The 25,335-nt window shown below is 38.3% G+C and overlaps 2 protein-coding genes across 4 annotated transcripts in view; both read right to left on the bottom strand.

The window, feature by feature from the left end:
* LOC124167817 (protein pellino) overlaps window positions 1–5,926 on the bottom strand; it is a 255,333-nt gene extending 249,407 nt beyond the window's left edge. For 2 of the 3 annotated variants that reach the window (XM_046545854.1, XM_046545856.1), the window contains exon 1: window positions 5,696–5,926. In XM_046545854.1, coding sequence (XP_046401810.1) covers window positions 5,696–5,715 — 20 coding nt within the window. In that variant the 5' untranslated portion in view covers window positions 5,716–5,926. Of the gene's footprint in view, window positions 1–2,442; window positions 2,550–5,695 lie in introns of those variants that run through there. The other variant, XM_046545853.1, reaches the window with a different exon arrangement.
* A 1,880-nt stretch (window positions 5,927–7,806) lies between these two features.
* LOC124167816 (dual specificity protein phosphatase 23-like) lies at window positions 7,807–25,311 on the bottom strand. Its single transcript, XM_046545852.1, has 2 exons — window positions 24,942–25,311; window positions 7,807–8,328 (listed from the first exon to the last, which is right to left on the bottom strand). Exons 1-2 carry the CDS (start codon window positions 25,221–25,223, stop codon window positions 8,137–8,139), a joined length of 474 nt encoding a protein of 157 aa, XP_046401808.1. The 5' UTR covers window positions 25,224–25,311; the 3' UTR covers window positions 7,807–8,136.
* Between the last annotated feature and the right edge of the window lie 24 nt (window positions 25,312–25,335).

Raw genomic sequence — 25,335 nt, 5'->3', positions numbered from 1 at the left:
TCCTCACCAGAGCACATACTATATACATAATGCAATTTTTGAGGATGTACTTTCACTCCGCACTCATAGTCGCGCTGCGGATATTTTTGAAAACCTATGGACCGAGTTATTAATCAGGAAGTCCTATGAAGAGTAGGAGGGAAGAGAAGCCTCATGAAAGCCTTGACAAGAAGACGCAACAACCTTATACGACATATCTTGAGACATGATGACATGATTAAGACAGTCGTCTAGGGACAAGTAGATGGCAAGATCGGAGAGGGAAGGCCACGGGCAAAATATATGGAAGAGGTAAAGAAGGATTTGGCAGAGAAGAAATGTGTATGTGTGAAAAGATTTGCTGGTAGCAGAATTTACAGGAGACCTACGGCAAATCAATCTTAAGATTTTTGACCAGTGATGATGAAGAGGCATATCACTTTCTCATTAACCTCACACCATTTGGCAACGCATACTGCGTGCTCTCGTCCATGGAAAAAACAACAACGAAATAAATAAAGAGATGGTGGCTTTACGAATATCTCTTACTTCCCGAAAATACTTAACAGGAAATTCTAAGCGATCACTCCTACGGCATGGCAGGAAGAAGAATCGTACAACTTATGGATTCATGTAGCACTATGAGAACATTAAAAAACAAGAACTTCAAACAAGAATAATGACCCCGTAGCGTTGCACGGCGTAGCCCCGTTGACACTCAAAAATAAGAATACATATTTACATTACTAATCAGCCGATAACGCATGAGATATTGGAATGGAGAATAATTGAGCATAGACGAAAGAACGAGAAGATACGAAGAGGGAGGTATGATAATTAAACTGTGTTCACAATAACATAGCTTTTTCGAATGAGACGAGAAAGAACCATTTCATGATTAATGAAAAATACAGAAGCAAATTCCACTTGAAGAACTTGATTTCTAAGTGCTAATTCCATTCTGAAGGCCCCATAAAATAGAAAAATGATGCTTTTCCTTTTAAAGGAACTGTAAAATAAGGTTTCTTAGAGGTGGAATTTACCACAGCATCCTTCATTCAATACATATTGCACATACGATTTCAACTGCTGCTTGTAAGTTTTTGCTGTAGATTATATTTAAACCTTGAATAATTCTATACCCATCATTTTAATGATAGTGATTGGAGGATCACTCTAAAGAAAACGGGATGTCTTAGTTCGTGGAGAAGAGAGAGATAATAGGTAAGCGGGAATGAAGGAGAATAGAAGCAACTCTGGTATTTCCCCAGCGAATGAAATTTCCCCAGATGAAATTTTCCCCCACTGGTAATCAAAAATGAATTCGTGATGCACAGGTTATCTCGAGGTTCCTAGTGATTAAGGTTGTGAGTTTCAAAGACGGATTCGAAGCTCAACTTAAATTTCACGGTCGCTTTAGGTTCAATTTTCTATGAGAAATCTCGGAAAGGACGAGCCAAGACTTTAGGGCGTTTAAAAGAAAAAAAACATGCCTCCAGCAATTAGACAGCATTTTGGAGTATTTCACGCATGTTTAGATTATGGGATCAAATTTACCAATGATACAAAGGGAAATTTTCACCTCCGCGCCTCGCACATTTCCACTGCTTATTAATCACTTCCCTGCGTAGCCATTTACATCTTATAAGATTGAAATATGTACCAATTTACACCCATCAAGTTTCGTAAAAACTACAAAGATACTATGAATTTCTTTTCCACAAACGGACAAAAATACGAACAAATGTAATCACCTGAATGACGGCAATTTTCTGTACATGCAATCCGTCTACTAAAAATGTCTGTTAATATTTCTGGTGGTTCTGTAATTGAATTTACTTTTCGTAAATTTAACTTACCCATTCGCTTCACTCACCACTTAGGTAAAAATTACCTGCACTACTTAAGCGTGGTATTTAGGCATGCATGAATAAATCTAACAGTAAGTTACTAAAAATAGAAGCAAATAAATAAAAAGGTTAATAGATTCTACTGAGTAACCACTGATAATATGTCATTGCAAACAACTACGCCAATGGAGGCACCTTAAAACTGTTTATTCATACCATCAATCTAAAACCCATAAGGATGATGAATACAAAAATAAATTGCACAACTATGTACCTAACTACTGTGAAAAAATGGAAACTCTACGAAATTTTAAAAATTTAACTAGCTTATTAGCAAACACTCCAGACTTAGACTTTTAAGAAACTTAAGAATTATGCACCACATATCAAACTGCCTCTTTTTTGATCGGCAACAGACAGAGGCAGATAATTACTTGAATAATTATGACTCAAAGCGAATGTTATTATAGAAACATATTATAGCTATAGAGGTATATATTCGAATATAACGAAGGTAATATAGTTCACACATTCACGGCCGCATATATATCACTAGATGACTGTCTCAAACAACATTAAAGTATTAAAAATCTTCGATATTCTTCAAACTTACGGATTGAAGATGATTTCGGTGCGAGCCCATTCCATCAAAGAGTAAGACGGATTCTTGGAGAAAAATCTCCCACCACTGGATGAGGATTCCATACCGGACTCGCACTCCCTGCTCGCGGCTCCACCGCCAACGGCCGACTCAAGGAAACACCTCAAAAACCCCTAGCCCCTTTGGATGGAATGCAACACTCATTTCCGTTCGCAGAAGACGCAAGGCGGTAAGCCTTCGGTGGGGGCGGAGGCCAAGACGAGGAGAAAGCAAGGAGAGGAGACCAGTTGCGCTAGCGAACGGCGAGGGACAGGTCCGTTCTTGTCTGCGGAAGAGGATCATCCACCCGCCTACAGTCCATCCTCCAAGACCGTTGCACAAGTATGTATATGCTCACAGTGACTCTGCTTCCCTGATTCCGGTTTATGTAAGTGATTCCCAGTCAACGAGCACGCGTTCGTTCTCCTATGGACTACTTGAAAACGCACGTGTGCAAGTGGTTCAGTATTTGGACAAGAAGCTGAAAGTTCCACGAAATTACTAATCGACTGCCTACGAACAGTTCTCGTGCAGAAAAACTAAATCTCAGAATTAATTCAGCAGTTTCCGTTCCATCCATTCCTATGCATATAACATTTGAACCGTCAAAACGCGTATCACACGGACTTGCAACCGATAATATATGCTCTCAAAGGAACGTGGATTATCGTGAGATGATAGTAAAAACATCTCCGCATAAATTCTCCCGCAATTCGCGAAATACATCGCAAGAGGTAGGTGGTGATTTGTTTTCAGCAGGGGAATTAGATGGGAAACGAAAATATTCGGTAAATTTCGAAGGGGGAGGCAAACATTTTTTTCCAGACTCCGAGGCCTTACAACTCTCGCACACCGAAAACAATCACTTAACTCTAACTACGCTTATCGAATATATGTTCATTATCTATTCCAATTTCCTGAATAACAATCTTTGTTGCTTCTGTATAAAGACTTAATAGCCAAACATTGCGAGTGAAGGTGATGCAATATGCGTCCTGACTTTCGAAAATATAATTATTTAATTAAGAAATGGTTTCTTGCCAATTCCCAAACTTTTAACCCGGATAAAAACATGACAGAAATTCGCACATCCCGAAAAAGTTATTCACACTTAAAAATCGCTTAAATAAGTTGGTTTCAAGGGTTTGTTATAATGCTGTCTCTCATATGTGTTACTCATATGTCCATGTTAGCACAAGGCCAATGCCCTGATAAGCTTTTAGGAACCTGGATATCCTCCCTCAACCGATTGGGAACCATTAAATTTAACATGCACGCTATGAAGGGGAAAATATAAAACTTCCCCGTGTTCTGACACAATTTTAAAATACAGATTTTACAAGGGGTCTTTTAGTTACATTAAAAGTGTTTGATATTTAATAAATTTGTAAAAGAACCTTAATTGAAGTATTTTCGGTGGTTAGAATGTGTGTAAATATTGACTTTTTCACTATTTACACTTCCATCATTTAATTTCACCGTAATGTTCAATTTTTCAATGTGGTCGGATTTATAGCACTATTCTCTCCATTTAATCTTAGAATCATTAGAATCTTGTGACCCTAATTAATTTTAGCATAAATGCAATTCAACACTCTCCCAATATTTTTGTTTTCAAAATAGAAACACTGATACTTATTCACTTATTTATTAATTTATTTCTCACATTTAATATGGATGTCCATCTATTTCTAGTAAAAAATTCCTTCCATTATTTACTTTTATATTCCTTCATATTCATCTACAAAATGCGCCCATAATATTTAATTCTACCCTCCCCAGTACATTAAGATTTTAATTCCGACCGATTCTCCTATGAATGTACCATACAAAGAATAAATTCATTGAGCAAATTTTTCAAAGAAAGATGATCCTGGGCTTTCCGCTACAATACTGAAATTTTCAACATTAATTTACGGAAACTTAGTCGATGTCTAGCTCAAGATGATATGCCTGTGACGTTGGGTAGAGATAATGAAGCGTTTCAGACTTCACCATAAACCTAGGGCGACTCGTGAATAATGCTCATGCAGGATAGAGGACAAAATAACTTATTGCGTTATTGCTTGGCCTCGGATGCGGTGTCCAGGATTAACGATGAGAGACTGACTGTTGACTGATTGTGAGAGTTGACATAATGTTGCCTGGCACAAGCTCATCACACAAATCTCCACAATAAGCTAATGTTGCTCTCATATATTATTATTAAAGTATTCTACCGATTAAGGTAGGTTTGCATGGAGTACTAAAGAAGTGATCTCCATAAAAATATAACAAGGAACTTTATTCCAAAATTAATTAATTTCTACTTCGTCAGGGCTAAAACACGGAATAAATCAAAATTGAAAATAACGGGTAGTCACCGGCTAATAATAAAAACAAACAATGGAAATACCATTAATTTCATAGAATAATTAAGAAATATACCTGTGAAATTATAGTTGATGTATATAGTTTTGTAGATCCTACGAACTTTCCGAGTTTAGTAATAAGTCTAAAGTAAAGATATAAGATTGGAAAACGTGCTTACAGCTTGTTTGTAACCGCTAGAATGTTTTGGAAAAGATGATTCCAGAACATAATGGCAGCATACTCCATAGTACAATGCTTTTCTAGTCCTGATATGTCGGCTGATCAGAGAAATGCATTCCAACCTCTTGTGTCTTTAATAAATGCAATAGAATTCATTGGAGTCCCCAAAAAAGGTCAATCCCTACCGGCAATAGCTGTAGTTGTCTCAACTGTTTATGCGTGCATATTATTCGTTCATATTGACTGCGTCTATTTCACCAATAACCCTATAAGGCATTCCAATAGAGTTACTGAATTTTTAATATCCTCATGGAAGCTGGGGAGGAACTGTACTGCCAACAAATTGGCTTACAGCTGTTGATACCACACCTATACCCAGCACACCATTCTTCCATTACGCATGCAAAACGACATTATAGTGTGCAATTAATCATTTCTGGAGAATAAATATATGAAGCATTGGAAATACATAGAATTAGTTACTGCTAATCGTCATATAAACGCAAAATTGGTACACATTCGCGCCCAAACATATATAAAAAGTGAGGTGTTTTAGAGAGTGGAATTGTTACTGTTATTTCCATTTATTAAATGAATATATGGTTTTTCGTTTGTTTGAAGTGTCTAAGGTAAAATCGCGTAAAATACATTTTCTTTCAGAAAATGAAAATCACTAGATACGCCTTCTACTCACAGACTTTGAAGAAGGGGCATCCTTTTGCTCCGAACCAGGATACCTCAGGTCACTCAATTTTCTATTCAACTGTAGCACTTAAACAAATTCATCTTGATGACTCTCTCACCTCCACAATTACATAGTCCATTCAAACATTTTAATACTAAACAGTATTTTTGTGTGAAAATGACATGAACGTTTACAGCAGCACATACTAAATCGTGCACTCTAGCGCTGCCCTCCAAAACTTAATTGACAAATGAAAGCGACGACGTGCGAAATTTGTGGAAAACATTACGTGGGATGATCTTCAATTGAATAATCTTTATTTTCTGGCCACGGATATTAGAATTCTCTCGGAAATAGTTTTTGGCAAAAAAATAAGTTTTTTTCGTCCTGAATTTAAAATTTTGTAAGTACTTTTGGCTACCTCTTGAATTCTCTTACGGATGCATTAAATAATATTGTACTCCAGCTGCCAAAAATCCTTGTGATAGCCCTGCCTTGATGTAATAACTTACCCGAGTTTCCCTTTCGAGAAAGAAATGAGAAAATGAAGCAAATCAAGTACACCCTTTATAGTTTTTCCTCGTGATTTAATTTGAACCTGTAGTCAAAATTTAAACGTGAATATCCTTCCAGTTCACCTATCAATATAATGCAGTATGATTCGACTCTCCCTCCAATTGAATCTGCGGATGACTAGAATTTGTCGAAGCGAATTTACGCATGTCGTCCTCGGTCTAATTTCAAGTGGTGTATCTGTACGTTTATAAAATAAGGAACCCATGTTATCGAGGAAGCTCTGATTCACGGGACAAAAGTGGCAGCTATCAGATCTTAAGAGGATAAGTAATCATTGACGGTGAATATCATGACCGGTTTTAACCGCGGTTACACATGAAAAGGTCATGAAATTATCGGTTATGATGCTTCTTTGGTTATCTCGAAAAAAGGTGGTTTTGATTGTGTATTTTAGGAGAAATGAATCCATGATCGTCAATAATTTTTTTACAACGCCCTCATATCTTGCTTTCCCTAATCAGGTGAATCCAAATTAATCATCCACCAAGGGGTGAAGGGAAAGAATGGAGGGGTAGATGGTGTGGGAGTGTTAGGGAAGCCAAACTACTTAGGGCACAAAGGGGAACGTTCCTAAGTCAGTGGTTAAAAAAAATAAATATGGCCATGAGTTAATTAATGAGATGGAATGTGATTGGCTGTTGATGGGAGGGTCTCTGGTTCAAATGGGTCGGTGAAGCCTTTCGCCTCTTCAAGCAAACTAAGAAATATGCATGCCTATTCACAGTATGGATATTAATGAGTGCGACCTCTAAGATCGATGTTAGCAACTGCTTCTGTACGTTTATTGTAGAAAAGAAAATAAATATTAGAAGGTGGTGAGCTCAGAATATAAATTGAAGTAATCACATAAGAATTCTATAAATGCTGAAACACACTAGCTGGAGGCACCCAAGCAAAAAGCTAGCCAGTATGTGATTGGAATCATCCATTGGCTAGGTCTTTCGATTAACTATGAGGGCATAACTGAAAGAGAAAACCATAGCTGCTAGTATTGAGTCCACCTGGTTCTAGAAGTGTGAGTGTAGGTATTTCCAAGTGTAGGTAGGCACAGTGAGGGGGAGGTTTTGAGGTAAACCCCCACCCCCCCCAGAGCTCAGAGAATTGTTCAAGTTTAATCCATTTGACTTGATTGTATTGATATTACTTATAGAGCAGTGTATGGATTTATTAAGTATCGCTCAGAAAGCCGTAAAACTCACCATTTTGAACTATATATCTTAAAATTCTGCAATTTTTAAATAATTTACAAACACATACATTTATAGTAAGTTGTGATAATATCACAAAATAAGGATGATAAACTAACCTAAGCCCTGGACTTCAAGTAGGAGTAAAGCCTTCCTTTAAATGACTGAAGTGATTGTGTTGTTTTTATATTTAGCAGTAGAGATTTAAAGCATCTAGATGCTGCTAGCTGAAAAGATTTAAAATATATATAGGTACTGTCATGAGGAATTTGAAGGTCAGAATTATGACGGCAGGAAATTGGAGCATAACTGTGGAGCATATCTTAAAGGTTTGTGGATGGTTTTATTTTAATAATCTGAGAAAAAAGATATTCCCAAATTTGCCATGTCTTTATTGAAAAAATTACAATGGTATTTAAAAGTAAAAAAGAAGCTCAACAAAAAGTTATCATTTTAACAATATCAATCCATAAACCAATCAGTAATGGGTCAAAGTACATCATAGAAAAATTAATACACATCAGCATCCTAAAATGAAAAAACAGCAGAAACTGTTGAAGACATAGGTGAGATAAGTCATAACTACACCTAAGCATCAAGAATATTAATGCTACATACGTCTTAATGTAGTAACTGACATTCAAGTATCATAAAATACATTCCACTTACTACAAAATATCAGACCCACTAGGCCTTTCTTAAGACATCATAAAAGGCAAGTACAGCTTTCTCCTGCTCATAAGTTTCAACCGAACCAGGGCGCATAAGCCGCACATTTATCATTGCTCTCTCTGGTGACTGATCACAAAAGCTTGCCAAGTAGCAAGCAGCCATCACTCCAGTTCGACCACGACCCATTCGGCAATGCACTCCGACTGGCTAAAATGAAAGTGACACAGGTCATTCAAATACATCATGTACATGTAAACAAAATGGCACATCAATAACTCATGCCTTGGGAATATTTCAAGAAATATAAGAAATTGTTTGGTGAAACTAAAGAATAATTGCATGAAATTATTTAAATGAAGAAATATGTAAGGGTCTGTAAGGGAGGAAAATCCCAGGAGTTTACTGATATTGAAGTTTTAAGGTCTGAAAAAGGAATCAATTAGCATAAAAATAATGTGACTTTGGGAAAATGACAAAAGTAGATAGCCTTTAAGACGTAACTTAAACTTTCAGGGTGACACTGAACTATGCCATAGAAACATTAAAATGGGAGTTATGATTTGGAAAAAATGATGCAATAAAATTAAGGATAAGTTGATTGTGAATTCATGGTTCGTATTTAATTTTATTGCAATGATATATTTCCCATCAATTATAATTTATTATTATTTTAACCTGCCTCTTTGTCTTGGACAGTCTGAAAACTTTCTGGTAGATTGATGGATCAAAAATTGACCCACAACCTTCTCCAATTAATGCTCAAAATACTTGGGCTTTTTGGTCTGATATTTATTTCAAAGCTTTTTTCTTGTCAGTCATGAAATGTCTTTCTTAAATTGTTGCCGAAATGTTCAAAAATCAGGAAAACATTGAAAATATAGAGCTTCAAGTGAAGGAAAGGCTGGGATTGTTTGATTCTACAAGATAATTTCTTGAGTAAATTTTGTTACATTGGATGGACAAGTGTTCACCAAAGGTCACAATTCTCTCTTTCAAATACAGGAGAAATTAAATAAATTTGAATGCGAACTATGGAATTATTTCCATGATTTAAAATGACACATGTAATACCCCCCTCATACTTAAAATGTAATAATGGGACTGACTGTCGCTGGTACCTTACTTAACGATCTTGACGAAGCAAACCTATCATTCCAGTTTTACACTTCGAGTATGTCTAGGAACCTCATTAGACAAAGACTATAGTGAGATTATAGATTCTCCGATATCATTCATTATTTACTGGTGAGAAACAAACAATGAATGCAGTGGGAGAACCTAGAATCTCTCAATAGATGTTCGCATTCACAGAGTCTCACTTGACAGCTCTCATAAGGCACCTCTAGGGCGCTAAATTAGTGATTTGTGACATAACTTTTTCCACCGGGGTTTATTATTGTCATGCCCTGTCAAAGGCAAAACTATTTCCAATCATTGATAACAGCGAGTGAGGGAAATTCAACACAAAAACAATGATAAAGCAACATGAAAGTAGTGGGCAACCCTCGGATAGCTATAATTCAGAGGAAGCACACAATAATCAGAAACAACCCATCATACAAATTGGTTGACCCCAATTAACATCAATACAAGTAGAGGTGCATCAAACGAAGGGAAGGAGGTTTAGGTAAGTCATTAGTGGTGAGAGTTATGAAGCAATAGTGGCTTTCTTGATGGATCAGGTTTGTGGGATGAGGTTAAAGGGCTCATATTATGTTTGCAGGTGAGCTGAGCTTTCGTGAGAGCGCAGGCACTTTTGGAGGGCTTTGCTGATGGTGGAGGGGTAGTAACGAGAGAGAGAGAGAGCAAGAGCAAACTTAACATTGCCAAATGTACATAGCCACCCTAGTTTGTCCCTGAAAACGTGTGAGTCATGGGTGGCCACAGGTATTTTGGACCCGGCACCAAGACAACTACCAAGATGAATGCGGCACCATTTGGTGAAAGGCATACTCAAAGACATACAAGGAGAATGCATGAGGTTTGGCAACACTGTTTTATGAGCATATTCACAATATTAGTATGACAGAAGTCTGAATTTCTGAAGCCCTAGGCCATGCCTACTGTCTGCTGATTGGCAAAGAGAAAGTCATATATCGAATAACTATCCCTCCCCTCACCTCCACTTACTTTGCCACACCAGCTCTTGACCAATGATAAAATGAATAGAATCTAGTATCCCTAGTTAATTGGATGTCTGTGTGTCAGACGATTTCCCAAACACTCTTCTCAATATGATGAGGGTAGATTGGGGAATCCAGGAAAACATGTAAATGGTCAAGTTGGAGGAGAGGAAGTACAACAAGCAGAGAAATAGAGGTGTTATTGGCTCCTCTTCTTATTGCCAGCTGAGGAGGTTTCTTTGAGTGTATCAAAGGAGAATGGGGGAGTCGTGTAGATAAGTGACTGGTAGCCTTAGAGAAGAGGAAATAGGAGGATGAGTAGCCACTTGTAGGTAGTGGGCATTATTTTTTACCATAGTTTCAAGAACAAATTCTCGTAGCAAACTTCAGTGTATTATGCACGAGCATCATTGCTAAGGCCCCCAAAACCCATCAATCCATATGCCAACCTGCTTTATGTAAGTTTGGATGACTGATGTACATAGAATGGGTATGTGTGGCAGGGATCCACATAGCAGATTCTGCCAGTTATAGTTCTTACAGTTGTGGCAGATTGAGTGAGAGGCTTGTTAGATGTCCATAGCTAGTGTGCTGTCGGGTCAATGTCCTTTGCTGAAGTCCTGCAACTAAGTTCAGAGGCTACACTGTCCGCAGAGTGTGAACTTCCAAGAAAAGAGGTGATGTGGGGTTAGTAAAGGTAAGTTTGCAATGCATTAAAAAGCTGTCTAAATTTCTAACTTGGAATCCAAGATCAAAAGGCTTCACCCTTTCACTGCTGTGAACATACCTGGTACGTTCGCATGGCAGGCTGCTGTGAACATACTTTTTCTTCCTCCCTGCCATGCACTTTCGCCGAAGCACTTTGAAGGGTCTCTAATCCGGGACCCTTTCCTCGACGAGCTCACCCTCGCTGGCCCCTCTCTTCACCCTCCAAGTGGGGGGCCTCCCTCCCAAACGTGACCGCTCTGACTGCATTTTGATAATATATCAATCAATGCGATCATCAAAACATGATTGTTTGCATCGCACTGCCAATCAGGCAATCTAGTACGTCTTTGAACCGTGTTTCTGCGATGAGAAATAACGATTTTGTTAACTTTGCTAAAATGGCCAATTTGCGGTGACCCGCAGCCACATTTTTAGAAAAGTTAACAAAATCGTTATTTCTCATCGCAGAAACACGGTTCAAAGATGTTCTTGATTGGCAGGAGTGCAGTGCAAACATTCATTTTTTGATGATTGGATTGATTTTCAAATTGCAGTCACTTTTGGGAGGGAGGCTCGGAGGGTCCAAGAGAAGAAGGGCCAGCTAAGGTGAGCTCGTCAAGGAAAGGGTCCCGGATTTGCGATCCTAAGGAGGGCGTACCACGCCCATCCTGTAAGCACTTGCTCCATGGCCCAACGAAATGCATTTTAACCTTTTCGCCACATGTGAGGCAAAGGTTTTCGGAGATTGAACAGCAGTGAAAGGCTTAACCAGGGTTCCCACTCTACTTGAATAATGAAATTCACGGCTTTTTCCAGGTTTTCACGGTTATTTTTCAGATTTTTCACGGTTTTTTTCAGGTTTTCACGGTCCGTTAATAAGCCAACAATAAGAAAATCACTGGCCGTATATGAACAGAAAATTAACGTACGCGACAAACGCCGTGAACGTTAACGCCGCAATGAAAAGTGATATCTGTTATGACGTGATCTATCGTTTGCAAAATTCAGGGCCGACAAAAGGACCAGCCCAACCGCGCTCTTGCCTGGACGCCGAATACCCTTCGGACCTTCTTCCGTCCGGACACCCGAGGACCTTTTTTAATTCCTCGCCGAGAGATTGTTTTTTGCGCACGTTGTTATTACTGCACAGTGGCCGAATTTCCCCCACCCCAATCTTTCTTATTTAACGGAAAATATTTTATTTAAATTGTTTATAGAATATAATAAATTGATTCTTTCTTATTTAACGGAAAATATTTTATGAAAATTGTTTATAGAACATAATAAATCGAAAAACAATTTCATACACCGTATTAGCTCAATTCTAAGACGAACACGATTCTAAGACTACCCTCCTTTTTTGGAGCTCCACTAGGGGAATTTTTTTTTCCTAATAACGAAACGATAATAAAATGAATGCGGAAAAACGATCAATTCTTTATTTTTTTGCTAGGTTGCCTATGTCCCAGGAAACGCAGGATTTTGGCGAGTAATTAAGATATTCATCAAAGGTTTCAAACAATATTTTAGATAATAACAGGAATAGTAGTACTTTATCAAGACACAAAGGTCATATTGTTGATTCGACCCATATCTCTTTCAAAATTCTGAAGGAAAACGCCACCTCACTAAAAAAAAGTTTGCTCTCCACTCAGCATTTACACTGCTATTATGGATTTCAGTCTGATATAAAAATTCATATCCATCAAACACCATTTCCAGTACATGTATTCACGAAAGCAATGTGCATGTTGTGCCTAAAACAACCGCATTCGCCGGCGCAGTGACTGGTTGTGAGATAGATGACGAAGGCCAAAAATAGTCTATTACTTGAATTGTTCCTGTCTAATGAATATATCCCATCTATATACAGCCCTTGTGGTGACTGACTCATGGATACAAATTCCCGACCACTTCTAGAAGTGCTGGAGAGCTGAAATTTGGCACGCGTACGGGGAACCCGAAATGATCCGGAGGAAAAATCCGAAAACCGGAAGTTTCCGCCACGTGTCGTCGCTAGGACGACAAAATGGCCGAAATCGGGCTTTTTCCGGTGACCGTATTTCGGTTTTTATTTTACTGCGCGCGAACCGTGCGTGCCACCCAAGTTGTTAATGCATTTTTTGAAAGCTGATGAACGTAGGCACGTAATTAAGTAAATTTATTAGTTTCCATTTGAGAAAGTTACAGCTAATATGGCATCCAAAAATTGATTTTTCGAAAAAAAAATCAAACTTTCCACTCCCCTCGACTTAATTTAAGGTGTTGGATAACGAAAATGATTATTATATATGCTCATCACTTCGTCTACGAAATGTAGGTAACAATTTTCTTTCATCGTGCTTGGTTACTCAGAAAAAAATTAAAGTATTCCGAAAATCACCGAAAATTACGATTTCCAAAAGATTAACACAAGGTTTTGTCAATTTTTACCCGACTGATTTCTTTCAAACTTTGTATTTACATACAACTATGAATTGTCTTTCAGAAAACATAAACATCTAGTAAATGATTTCATGGATTTAAACGCGAAAAAATAAAAATGGCGGGCACTACTCACTTTTTTCGGGGACTGGTTTCCTTTTTTTTGTATTACTCCTGAAATATAGAGTTCATAGGGCACACTTCTGTTAGATATGACAGCAAATGAATGTGACCATATGGTATCGTCATATTTAAACCCCCCGAAACCCTCTAAAAATTAAAATTTGCATATAAGTAGCCTTTTCGGGTATTTTTCGTCACGATTCCGCCACTATCCCAAGCCTTGCCACTCATCACTACGGTATTGATGTCGACGACTGATGACCCCTGGTAGGACAAACCTATAAACCCCCGGTAAACCCACATGCACCCCCCTAAAAATAAAATTTTGCATATTACTCTACTTTTTGTGTACTTTTCGTGAGTATACCACCGCCCCCAACGTTTCATCCCCACGGAAATTATTTGAACGGATGGTGACCACCTGCAATACACACATAAACCCCCGGAATCCCCCTGAATTACCCCCCAAATGTAAAATGTGCCATTAAGTCTCCCATTTGGGAACTTATCTCAAACATTACGCCGCACTTCCCGTCCCCTCTGAGCTCTAGATCCGGAATATTTTGTGAGGGCGAGCCACCGTAAACCATACGGGAAAAATACCAGAAAACCCCCGATCACCTCCTGGAACATCACCAAAAAAAATCCTCAATCCCAAGGCGACGAAGCCGCCCCAGAACGTGGAACGGCGTAGCCGTTCCGCGGAGTAACTGGCGTAGGCGAGGAGGAGCTTCAGTAACCCTCGGGCGGCGAAGCCGCCCCGATGTTCAAGCGGCGCAGAAGCTGTGGACTCCCCTCAAACGAAAAACGGTGAAACAGCTCCGAAATGCCTTATCCCTCTGGGCGGCTATGGCGACCTTAGACTAGGAACGGCGAAGCCGTTCCGAGTATTAAGCGGGGAAGCCCCGGGGGGGCACACTGAACCCCTGGGCGGCGAAGCCGCCCTTCAGCGAGGAACGGCGAAGCCGTTCCGAGGAATGGGTGGGGCGCCTCCCTACCCCCTGGCCGGCGAAGACTAGCTGAGGTGAGATTATTCGAACTTAAAAAGTCTTCGAGCGAACACAAATAGACGGCGAAGCCGGAACCGGGGTTTTTAAGGGGCGGAGCCCCTTAACGAGCGCGCGGAGCGTGCGAGTTTTAAATATAATTCAGGTAGTGTTGTGTTACTTTCCCACGGCACTGAGCTTCTCCCAATGGTAGTTCCATCCCTTGGGAAGATTACAACTATGTGCTTGTCGTTATTAGCCATAAATGACACATTGTATTTATTTCGTCTCATTTTCGTCAAACGATGGATGCGGGAAAATTATGCGTCGGAACCGCAATTATCAAACGATCAATGCGAGAAACGATACTTCGGGGAACGATATATGCGGGAAAAAATTACATTGTCTATAAGGAACTTTATTTGGGACCAGAAACGGCGAACGATCAATGCGGGAACGATAGATCGAGGTTCCACCGTATAACTTTTCTTTTGAAAGCGGCAGTGTAATGACTTCTTTCCTCTGCTATCGTAATACTCTGAAACCAAAACTGAATCGACTTCTCTAATCAGAGGCAATTCATGTTCCCTTCATACTTTTGCTCTGGAAAAAATGGAACGACTTTTGTAGCAGTTTATATCGCGACGGCATTGAGGCTTTAACGTTACAATCCTCGGCGGGCACGGGGGCACATTCCCCCCAGACACTTAAAAAATATGCATTATTCTGAATACGGTCATATTATCATTGCGCTCGTTTTGTATCATGAGGTATCCTTGTGCCCCCCCCCCCCAGGAACAAAATCCTGGATACGGCTTTGCTTGTGCTCCCCCACTCCCCAGAAAGAAATCCTGGATCCGCCTCTGGTTAAAATTTAGGTAAATTGTAATCAATCACACAAACATTTTGTAAGTTGATCAAGCTCTAACTTGAATGGAGCCGAACCCAGGGTAAAGCAGGCGATCTCGCGGACACGGCAGAAGTGCACCCGGCGATTGATTGGCACGCACGCTTTACCTGCTGCCTAAAATGGCAATAGTTTTTCACTTAAACACAAAATTAAATAAGCTAAATTACAGTTCAGGTATTTTTGACGTTGATTTTTCGTTGTATAGCTATATATATTAGGTGACAAACTCTAGTATTCATAATTTTTCCTGACGAAAATTATGCAACCCGATTGACGTCGAGAATTTTGCATTCGATTGTAAGACGAACCCTCTTTTCTGCAGGAGTTAGGAGGAAAAAATACCTTGTCTTAGATAGGTGCAATTAGGTAAATTATAATTCACTTGGTTTGAAATATATAAAGACATAAAAAATACCTGCTGAAACATGTTATTTTCACTTTCACTTTACTTTATTACTCGTCAAATATTTCCACACAAACTTTCCGGTTGCGACGTAAAACTGGCAAGTCCCAGGTCGACGCATGCGAAAATCGTGTAATGCTCTGTTGCCATAAGCGGAAATCTTCTCTCGTTTTCAGGCCGCAACGCGCGAGAATTAGTTACGTCGCGCCGAAAACTCGCTGTCGCCCGGTTCAAACTCAGGGAGCGTTATGTCCACTAGTGATGGGTCGATCATGAACGATTCGATCAAAAAGATTGAATCACTAGGTGAATCAAATGACTCATGATTCATTTCGTTAAACAAGTCGATCATCAATCATCAATCACTCCGAATTCCGGTATCATATCAATCATCCCGGTTTCCGGTTTATTTCAAAATTTGGAACGATCGGTGCTTGATCTCTTTTCGACAGGGCAGAAATAGTTGTGAGAAAATTAAATACTATGTTATAAAGAACTGAATACTTGTGTAATCTTTTTCTTATATGTTTTCCAACAGTTATAAGTATTAATAACACCAATACACGTAAAAGGAAAATATTAAGATGACTCTTAAATTGTAGGAGAACGTTAAGAAGTAGAAGTTAAAGCTGTTAACATTTTACTGTGCCGTTAATAAAATTATCCTGCAGATCAGATTCATGGGTGTGGTGTACTTAGTGTTATATTTTGAGATATATAGTTAGAAATTCTTCTATTAGTGTTAAGAAACTGTGGCAGTTTTGCCTTCCCAAATATTTTCATGACACTACTTCCTTCATTTTTGCAATGTAATTTACTGATCTAGTAAATCACAATCAAAATAGTATATGAAATGATAATATGGATAGCAATCAGCGTTACCAATGATCTTCGCAGATGAGGCAGTATTTATTCGATTATTCAAAGTGATTTATTACATCCATTGATTGAGTCTTGTCGATCTTGATTCCTTTTGAGTCTTTTCGATCATGATTCCTTTGAGTCTTTTCAATCATGACTCTTTTGAGTCTTTTCGATCTTGATTCATTTGAGTCTTTTCGTTCATAATGATTGAATCAATTGATTGAATCATTTATGTGACTCGAGTCAAAATGATTGAATCACCAAAATGATCGACTTTGCCCATCACTAATGTCCACAGCGAATAGCAGGTTGTCAAGGTTAGCGGTCTTCCAATCAGAGGATTGAGGGTGTTGAATATACGTTCAAATTTTTCGACACAAATGCCATCTAGATTTAGTTTCGAAAGCGGTCGCTGCAGCCAGTGGGAAGCCTAATTGGATGGAAGGGGGACTTAGGAGTGACCGAGGGAGGGGAAACCAAGCCAGTCGAGGAAAGTAAACAAGCTGATGAGAAGTGGTGTCATATTTCAGGAGGGGGGGAGAGAAAAGGCCTGCCCTGGGGAAAGATGTTTTTTTTCTTCAGGCAACATTCGTTCCCACGCTTTTCTGACCCATGCGACGATGCTCGCCACAATGAATAGACGTGCGCTGGCTACGAAGGAAGTTGAAAATTTCTGGGAAGGTATTATTATCAAGATTGAGAGATTTTTAAGGTTTAAGGACGAAATTCACGGCTTTTTCCATGTTTTTTCACGGTAGACGAAATTCACGGCTAATTCACGGTTTTAAGGTTTTCACGGTTGAGTGGGAACCCTGCTTAACCCTGCAGTCAGAATCATCAGCACCATTAAGTAGTAACCTGCAGCCTTGCCAAAGAGAAAGATAATTTGCTGTTATTTAAAATTAAGTTTCTGACTCACCCCTCAGCTTTTTGCTCTACCAGAAGCAACTTACTGCTACAAAATCATGTCAGAGAATCTCTTTGTCATTTACAGTGCACGGCACATGTGCGTATATATGGCCACTAGTGTTGTGCCTATGCAGAAGCAGAAGATAATAAGAGATAAGTTATCCTCATCATTATGGTGTTCAAAAAAGAAATATGTGGGTGGGTACCTGTTATGGATAACAAAAACTTATTCATTACACAACAAATAAATGTAATGACATAGGATACTTAAATAAAATAAATTTTAATTAATGCAAATTTACAATCAACAATGTTAGTAAGTACTAATTAGCTTTAATACTTGATTTTAAAAATCCTGACAATGCAAACATAGAAAAGCATATTAATCTTACTTAATTTAATGTGTTAAATATGATGCTAATTAGAATGTTCCTCTGGTAATATACAGTAAAAATCTGATGCTACTTGTATGAATTATTATCAGCTTCTACAGGATGGACTGGGGCCTCCTGAGTAGGGTTTCCTCGAGTCCACTCTTATCTTCCTGGAGAGATATTTTTTCAGATTCCTGCTGAATATGTGCCCCCCCTCCTTGAGGGGCCTTCGGCATTGCAGAACCACAATTGTAGCTTTTTCATATCATGAGATGGTATTGTCTTGTATATGTATACAATCAGTTTAACTAAAACATTCTTAAATTTTGCATGTGACTTGATTATTTTTTATTATGATAAAATTAAAGGTAGCTCAATATAGCATTTGCGTCACCCCTCTTGTTTTTTTCTGAATTCACCACAGTTTCAATTACCAAAGCATATTACAATTAAATGGAGTTGTAATTTTTATGCATTTTATGACCCACTAGAAGTCAGTTATAAAGCTAAAGGCTGATGAAACAACCGGCACCTGCACTCCTTATACATACATGTACAGTGCAACCTCGATATAACGACACCCCACGGTGCACTAATAAACACTCGCTATAGTGAATTGTCGCTTTACCGAAGGTGGAGCAAATAATAGCCAATATACCTGTTGCGAACAGATATACAGGAACAGGAGTGGTGTGGCGACAGATAAACATCTATCCGATAAACGTAAGCATACATCCAGACGAAAGGCGATGTTTTTTTGCATCGCTAAATTTCCTTACTCAAATAACGACTAACTATTCAAACAATTTATAAGCGCCGCACTGAATAAAAATCATGCAAAGCATTGTTTCGTCAATCATTATATTTATCGAACGACAGTTTACCACATAAATTTGAGACTGAGCACTCCATTAACTTCATTTCTAACAGATCGCTAGCGATTACAGAGGTTAAGGAGTCTTGATGAAAGTCTTCCGGCGGTGAAACCCTTGCTATGGCGAGAGCCAACACCGAAAGGGTCTCGTAAAAACGAATTTTTTAACATGCTTATTATAGGGTCAATTGACGGTGCATCGGCTATCTCTCGTAATAGCGGGGGTGTCGCTATAGCCCGTACTCGCTTTAACGAGGTTCCACTGTATATGAGTTAATGCAGCTGATCATGTTGCCTCTAAGAATACTTGTGAACATCATTGTTATAAACAGATTTTTTCTAATAGAAGAACAAGAAAAATGTATACAGATGGCACTGGTAATTTATTCAAATCTTCAAAATAGGGGATGACAAGAGGCATTTTGTTCAGCAAAAGGCATTAGGTAAATGACTCTTTTGGACACAGAATACAGCCAAAGACTAAGTAGATGCCAGCCAGAATACAGCCAAAGACTAAGAAGTCCAAAAATGGTCGAACCAAGATGGTGGAACTTGGACCAAGCTAAAAACTTGGAAACAGTGCCTTGAGATATTTACTATCTCCTTGTGTAGTACATAGATGAAGTCGATGGAAAAGTGTTCTCCTGGGCACGAAGTACCAAATTTTCAGGTTTTCATTTCAATATTTCTCTTTATAAAAATATCTCTTTGGGATGAAGTCATAATTATTAATGATGGTAAGCTATAGCTTATAAGCTGTGCTTAGCTTCTGTTGCACCGTGGACATGTAGATCAACTGTTTCAGTAGATGCTGTACATGCTATATAACATGAGGAATTCTATCTCAGACAGTGTGTTGGTTTCCTTTTTTGGGGTGCATCTACTTAGTCTCCGACTGATATTTTGAGGTGGCCAAGTTATGTTCTGAAAATGAACTACATGAAGTGAAAAATGCTACCATAATCATTAGTATTTCACCAGGGATTGTCATCGGATTTTCCCCATCATTCGCGATACTTCTATTAATGTATTATCTCTGTGTCTGTTCGCCACTTTACTGGTGGGGATATCCTTGAAAGTATACTTTAGTACTGTAATTGTTAGATTTTTGTTGGCTAAAATAAAATTAAATACCAGTATAAGTGCTGTTAAATGACTAGTTTACTCTCGTAAAATTTTATTTTCAGCTGAGCTGGTTGTAGAATGTAACCGTGGTGATAGATAATAATTTTTCCCTGGTAAAAGATGTTGAGAACTTTGCAAAGCTTACCAATGAAGTAAGAAATAAAGGTTTACATTGTACATTCCATAGGTTATTTTAATGTAATAACGAGTTATGACCAAAATTTTCACCAAATAGTAAGCATTGACCCTTATGGGATTGTCAATGTTTCGGTCAAAGTGGTCGTGGCTTGTCCTACCCTAGCACCCCTCATTTACAATCTCATTCCGGCCACACTTCGCTCCAGGCTCGAAACCAGTGTTGCCCCCCCCAAATATTTACAACATCCTTGGTACTACCCCACACGTCACCTCAATAGAGGTGAGGCAGGAGGTGTTAGGACACCAGTTGTTTAAACATAAAAAGGAAATGCTCTATAATGAATTTATTCCTAGCATTTATTAAAGTCTTACATCATGGGGGGGGCGGAAACTAATTCCCCTACCTATCCTTTCGGCAAAATATCTTTCATTTTTTTCAGGGTCCTGCTGAAATGAGATTTCAAGTTGCCATCATTGAGAAATTCAGCAATGGATGAAAACAATGACTTTAACTTCTGGGGAAGTACATATTTGGTTTGCTTCAGTTTATTAACATTGTGTAGAAGATGAGACTTCACTGTATTCAGATGAAGGCAATTGCTCTAGTACCAGGTAAGTATAGTTTGACTAACCATTTTTTCAACTTATTAACAGTAGATGATGTAAGAATCGTCTGAAAATAATACGGAGGCACCACCATACACAAGTTCAAAACAAGTAAGGCCATCTTTATAAGAAAGAAACAGCACAGGTCTGAGTACAAAGTCTTGAGGAATGCCTCTAGATGTGGCCTTAAACAGGGAAACCAAATTAGCACGATTTTCGGAAACAACCATTGGTTGTGATTTGTCAAGTAGGTATGATCCAGTTATTAAGTTCGTCACAATTACCCATCCCAATGAGTTTCTCAGATAGAATTGGATGATCAACACAGGTGAACAGTCGAGAAATCAAAAAAAATTGTTAACTAATTAAATTCTTTTATCAAAGACATGTGATGTCTTAGTTATTTAATAATAGGCAGTTGAAGATGCAGATTTCTGTTCCCCAAAACCATTCAAGGAAGGTGAAAGGAGGTTGGAGACCTCTAGGTCATGGTTATTTTCATAACATGAAAAGCCTTTCCAGATATTTTTCTAAATTGTTAAGCAGCGAAATTGGTTGATATCACAATGTTCGGGGTGAACATAGGTGGTTCAGAGGAAGGTTGTGACAATTAAAAAGATATGTTCGAACAATTTGGGAGTGAGTGGATCAGTGAACATCTGTGAGGAGACTGAATGGAAAGGAATGAAGGTAGCGTCAGTTGGGGAAGCAGATGTGTGGTGACAAGGTGGCATGATAGGAAACCACCAATGAGATTTATTTCCATTATAACGAGTAATGTGAAATACAACGCATTATCAAATGAACACACTGAATTCAAATGGATACATTAGAGGTACGAGTTTATGCCAGCTCTATCACACGTGTTTTTGTTATGAAGAAGTACTAACAGGGCTGGATCAAGAGGGGTCCCTTGGTGGGTGGCCCTGGCATGTACAAGAGAATTAAAAGAGAAGCTGGGTTGGTTTTTTGGTTAACATGTAGTCATCAAGATTGATGTTAACATTAATCCCCCTCCTAGCCTGGTATAAAAGAATGTGATGGACCTCTGTAGAGTTCACCTGATGATGACGTCTAACGTTGAAACCATGGTTGTGAATAAATATTAATGTGAAAGCACAAAGTTCTTCTTTTTAATGTTAATTATGAATCGCTTTCACCAAGTTACGCCTCAAACAATCAATTTTATCAAGATTGATGTTAATAAATGGTCAATGCTGCTGATAAAAAACACTTTATCATTTGGCATTGTTGATGTAGTTCTGATCGCAACCAGTGGCACCACCCGGCCTCCCACCAAAATGGGTCCTGGGCCACCACATCCTAAATCCGGCCCTGATAACTATGGAAACCTTAAGTGAGGATGAGAACAGTCTGAATCTGAGAGATATAATAAATGAGAAAGTAAAGAAAGATCTTAGCTTGTGGTTCTGCAATAAATCCATGGTATTGTTTTAGATAACAAGGCTTTATATCGAAGCTTGAGTTTTGTTTTTTTTCCTAGATTCTTGAGAGAAAAATATTGAAAATGATCAGCAAATTTGATAAAAGTCATACAAAATCAGATAAACTTATTTCTGAGGAATCAATAAACTGGATTAGATAACGAAGATTGCTTCCTCAATTTGCAATTGAATGAATTTTTGATTTTTCAGATTTCTTATCATAACTGGTTATCCTTAAGGCATTGCTATATTGTGATGATGACTATGACCTTTGGCGATATATATTTTTGGTACATTCAGTATCAGCCTCAGTATATGCCATAAGTGACAATTTATTGGATAAATTTACATCTTTCACTAACCAAAAATGTAAGCATATACTTAATAATGGTGAGCATGCAGTGTGCCAGGAGTTATCCATTTTCACACACCATGACTAATACAACAGGTCACTGAGACACTATCCAGTGTTGCACCTTTCCGAGTCATACGCAAACTCACACTAAATGTGAATAACTCTGGTAATCTGGTATTTCATGGTCAAGACAATTTTTCTCTGTGGAGTATTATTAGCCTAAAACTCAATTTAAAGTACAAGTTTTTTTTTGTTTTATCTTATTTCATACATGTATGACCTTTATCCTACCTTCCATTATCAAATGAAAATCTTCTAATCCTATTATATGATCATTATCTGTGTTGGTGATCAGGATAAATGCTTTGGATCAGGAAAATTTTAACTGAAGTTATTGTTTCATCACTCACATGGTGAAATCACTTAATATATTATTTTTGTACAACAAAACCTCTATGTAATGAATTCAACAAGACAGAAAGTGACGACTTGGTTGTAAGGAGGTTCAACAAATGTAGTTGCTTTGGGGGTTGTGTTTATAGAGGATGATCAGAGTGCATGTAGACTCAAGGTGTGAGTCACAAATATTGCAGCTACAGTGGACTCCTGTACGGACTTTTTTGAAGGGACAAGAAATATACACTGTGGTAACAAATAATGCATGTCCACATCATATCCTTTCCTTCAAGCCCTGTACATAGCTGACTGACTCACTGATGGATTAAATTCCTGACCACGACCATAAGAGCCGAAATTTTGCTCAAATTGAGCAACTGAAAATTATTTGAAGGAAATTTTTGAAAATCCTGGCTTATGCATCCATACACCTGAAAAATTTTTAAATGACTATTTTTCATTTTTCCTTGCATGCCTCCAGTCAACAATCTCCAATGCCTACAGTTCTTGAGGGCTTCGAGATTAGAGAGATTTTTGTTGATCAATGGTAGAGAGGAGGAAGATTGATGTTTCGGCTGGTGGGCTTTTTGCTTTTAGATCCCTGGTATCCAGTGAATTTATAAGCCTGAAATTTGACAGGCCACCCAAACATCCTGTGGGTCAATTCCACAATGTGGTCAATCCAGGAGATCATGATTTTTTTCTTGTGAAAAGGTCAATACCTTGTTTTAAGCAATAATTTTTTATTATTTAATTAATGGGTAAGCCCTATTGCAATTTTTTTATATTTAAAATATAAACACATTAATTATTAGTAGAATATTTATAAGTTAAGCGAAATAAAATATTCGATAGATAATTAAATTATTCGCTGTAATGTAATTGAGTATGACAGTTGAACCCAGAATATATTATTGATTAAATGCTGCTTTTTAAAAGGCATGGTATTCAGGTAAGAGCATAATACTCCCAAAAATAATGAGTAATCTCATTTTTTAGACTTATGCTGGCTGCTTACAAATTTAAATACATATTTAAAAAGTGATGACTTCAGGTTTGCCTTGGTGGAAATTTTAAATATTCACAGTGAAATAACAAAACTTTGTATTTTCCTATTAAATTTAATTGCTGAGCACAAAGCAGTCATCGTCCTGAGGCATTATCAGTACACATGATTATACCACTGGCAATGCACATGAGCAGTAATCACCAATCCCAGGCTGTACAGAAGGTTTCTAAAAATACCGGCTCCTACCACACACAGGCATTCTTTGTTGCAGGCAGTGACACACCATTAACATGAGGAAATCAACCCAACTTGGTTTACCTTTATCTTCCAGCTAATACTACGGCTATTCCTATATTTACCGTTCCCGCATGATAATAGCATTCGATTCTTTGGAAGGGGTACCGGATCATGAATATTATATAAACTTATGACTGCGGGTTTCTCAGGAACAGCAATAAATGCTCTCTAATAACACGACTGATGCCTCCACTAAAGAATTCTGAGAGGCATGAGCAGCAGCTAGCTCTTCCCAAATCTGATTATTTTCAAGATCAATGCGAGCTGTTCGGCGCGACATCCCGAATGGTATTCCGGAGATCTTTCTTTTTGAATAAACTTCTGTAATTATAAAAATGACCCACTTAACCCGGAAGAGACTTCAAAAGACCTTACATGTAGGTTACATGGATATCCCAGGAAATAGGAAAAGACATGAAATTAATAAAGGGATGGCAGAGAAGGGTGGAAACGAGTTTTTCGACTTCGGATATTTGAGTGGGATTAAGCTATCATGTCATTACTGAAATGTTTTCATAGCATGCATTTTAGTGGGAGATAGCAAACTTGCCTGGATAGTTCACGATGAAATACAATTACTCACACGAAACAAAATGCGTAAAACCATTTCGAAAGAAGGGACTAAGGGAAAACTGGACGTTGAAGTACAAGAATGAAGACATGCTCACATGCACAACCTAATTCAGTCATTAGTATTTGAGTCAATAAAAAATCATTTCGGCAACGTAATCACAAATACTGATTAGCTCACCTCCTCCTTTATCAAACACCTCTGACATATATCTATGAACTTCGCAATCTGCTGAACCGTCGGTGCTTCGAATTCTCTTATTTTTATTTCTGTCCACTGTAATTCGGGACATTCATATATCGGCGGCTTCTTTTCAGGAGATAGGGTAACTAGATGCTTAATACCTTGGTCAACGATATAATTCAAGTTTTCCACAGTCTGTGGCCATGCCATTGCAGCTAGTTGTCCCGGAACAATCCATGAAAAATTCCATGGAGGATAACTGCAACGGTCAATCGACATTTTTCACAAAATCAATGCAGAATTATGACAAATCAAGCAACGAAGAAAACGACACAAGCTGGAGCAAGCAAGTTCCGTAAATAATAAAAACAAACACTAGCGAATCGATTCC

Source organism: Ischnura elegans, chromosome 11 (genome assembly GCF_921293095.1).
Source record: "Ischnura elegans chromosome 11, ioIscEleg1.1, whole genome shotgun sequence".
Classification (NCBI taxonomy): Eukaryota; Metazoa; Arthropoda; class Insecta; order Odonata; family Coenagrionidae; genus Ischnura; species Ischnura elegans.
The sequence above is the reverse complement of the archived record's forward strand: the minus strand, read 5'-3'. Positions and strand labels throughout refer to the sequence as shown.